This window comes from Arachis ipaensis, chromosome B06 (genome assembly GCF_000816755.2).
Source record: "Arachis ipaensis cultivar K30076 chromosome B06, Araip1.1, whole genome shotgun sequence".
Lineage (NCBI taxonomy): Eukaryota > Viridiplantae > Streptophyta > Magnoliopsida > Fabales > Fabaceae > Arachis > Arachis ipaensis.
The window spans coordinates 717,720-720,373 of record NC_029790.2 but is presented as its reverse complement, the minus strand read 5'-3'; the positions used below and the strand labels follow the sequence as shown (position 1 = coordinate 720,373).

At 34.0% G+C, this 2,654-nt stretch overlaps 1 protein-coding gene across 1 annotated transcript in view; it reads left to right on the top strand.

Annotated features, from left to right (window-relative positions):
- LOC107645297 (protein IQ-DOMAIN 32) overlaps positions 560-2,654 on the top strand; it is a 5,823-nt gene continuing 3,728 nt past the window's right edge. The window contains exons 1-3 of the mRNA XM_016349290.2: positions 560-857; positions 1,792-2,130; positions 2,227-2,379. Coding sequence (XP_016204776.1) covers positions 771-857; positions 1,792-2,130; positions 2,227-2,379 — 579 coding nt within the window. The 5' untranslated portion in view covers positions 560-770. The remainder of the gene's footprint in view (positions 858-1,791; positions 2,131-2,226; positions 2,380-2,654) is intronic.

Sequence of the window (2,654 nt, the reverse complement as noted above, 5' to 3'; positions counted from 1 at the left end):
TCAGCTAATATTAAATTTTAAAATAAAAGCGGTAAGCCAATTGCTGCCGTCTATTTCTGTTAGAAATTTGTGGGTATATTAATATATTATAGAATAGAGGAATTCTAGGGAGCAGTAATTTTAGTGTTTTGTAATCATTAATTAGTTATTAATAGTATTTTTAATGGTGTGAGATTACATCTAATAGTAGAAAATCACTCATTTTTATTTTAATGATTAAGTGTTGGCTAATAAACACAAAAATTACTGATTTTCTAGACTTTTTTTATAGAATATTGACTACTTTACAGAATATTAACAACTTATTTAACTTAGTTAACCAACTATAATTCAAATAACATAATCTTTCATATTTACTTAAAAGTTGTTCGAGTCTAATTCATAATTTAAAAAAAAAATATTTAACTTATTATTATTATTATTATTTTGGTTGAGATTGTGTGAAAGTGGAAGGAGAAGGGAACAAAGCGTGGATGAGGGAAATGGACGCCACAGCGGATTCAATTGAATACATTAAGCTACATTTTATTACTCCCTTTCAAATCCGTGTTTCTTTAAGCTTAACCTTCTCTCTCTTTCTTTTTTTTCTTTCTCTCTCTTCCAACAATAACAATAATATTATACGGTAACTAGTAACAAAGCAAACCAAGTGCTTCTTCTTCTTCTTCTTCGTCGTCTTCTTCTTCTCATTGTTTTCCTTTTAAACACTCTCACAGTCACACAGAAGAGAGAGAGAGAGAGAGAGGGAGAGAGAGAGAGAGAGGGAGAGAATGGTGAAATCTAGCTCGTGCTTGAAGCTCATCACTTGCGGTGGTGGTCCTGATTCTGGAGACACAGATTACCAACCAGTCTCTGAGGTCAGTCACTTCCACTCACCTTCTTCAATTTTCTCCATTGCTCACTTCACCATTCGAATCTGCTTCGTTACTTGCTTTGCCTCTCTTCCGTTTCTTGCATTCATGAGTTTTTACGTTTTTACTAGTAATGGTGCTTGATTTGTTTCCGTGTATTTTTCTGGTTTAGATGCTGTCCAGCTGGCACTGTTTCGATTAGGAAACTAATGCATTAATCATTAGTTCAAAATTTTCATATTCTGGATGTGATTTATGTTCCTTTTGTTTTAGATTTAGAATCTATGATTCAGTTTCCATGAAAAAGCCTAAGAATTATATATTTATATATTTTTCCGTCCCTTTTTGGATTCGATGCTGCAATCATTGTTATTGTTACTTTTTTGTCCTTGATTTTGAGGACTAGCAATGGATATTAATAATATATGGAGGTGTTGACACTCTCAACTGTTCATCTGTTTTTGTGTTGGATTTTACAATTGGTTTACTTTTATTTCTAAACCCCGAATATTGCATTTGTTCTGTTTAAGAAATCCCCATGCACGTTTCATGAGATTCAATTACTACTGTTTTACAAATGCTGGAAAATGACAACAGTTCTGATTAATGTGAATTATTGTTTGAGTTTTGACCTAACATTTAAAAGTAATTTAGTAGGGATGAATTAATTTATATGATTGCGGTATTAAAAAAAATCTTAACTTATGTCTTTTCAGCAAAATCTTGGGTTATTTAGGGTTTCTTGTGAATACTTACTTGATTTATTTTTTTAATTATTATTTTTCAGTGTTTTGGATCTATGCTATTTAGATTCAATTGTATTTTTACTGGATAGTGCATTACTCAAGTAAACGGATGCTTTTTGAAGCATTGTTCATATTATTGTTGAAACAATTCATTGCTGCTCTTATATCATATTAAAAGATTTTAATTGTTCCAGGTCAAGGATACTAGTGATAAACGTGGTTGGAGTTTCCGGAAGCGATCTGCAAGGCACCGCGTGCTTAGCAACACTGTAATAACAGAAACCCCATCTTCGGCAAACAAGGAGAGTTCAGAATGTAGAAGTATTAGTTTTCAACCAGTGCCGGCTGAACATAATGTTGTTGAGAAAATTCATACAACAAATGTCTCTGATGAGAAGCCTCAGTTACTGTCCTTGGAAAGTTCACAAATACCAGAAACAATTGTTACAGAAACCAAGAATATGGTGGATGTTGATCCAAATCCACCTGAATCAGCTGTTATCATCATCCAGGCTGCCATTAGAGGGTTCTTGGTACGTCATCCTTTCGAGGTTCACTATTTCCTGGATCTTTTGAGAAAAGAATTCTGTAAGCTTCCCTTTATAAATATTCTATTTTGTTTCTTTTAGGCTCGGAGAGCATTGCTAAAGAGCAAGAATGTAGTCAAGTTGCAAGCTGCTTTTCGAGGCCACTTGGTCAGGAGGCATGCCGTAGGAACGCTTCGATGTGTTCAAGCGATTGTTAAAATGCAACTCCTTGTCCGAGCTCGTCGTGCTCAGCAGGTACATTCAGAAAATCATTTGAATGTCAAACATGATTTCTCAAGAATTTTGATATATATATTTTTAATTATTGATTAGCACACGCATTGCTCACTGATAGTATATTTGGATAAATGGTTACTTGTTTTAGCAGCTACTTTTGGATCTCCAATACTCTAAGAAACCCGCGATTACCCAGAGTGCTTAATTTGAGCACATGTTGCTCAGCATGCAAAATTCTATCCACAATTCTTTCAGTGTGCCTTCCACCAGTGAACAATCTACTATGAATTTGG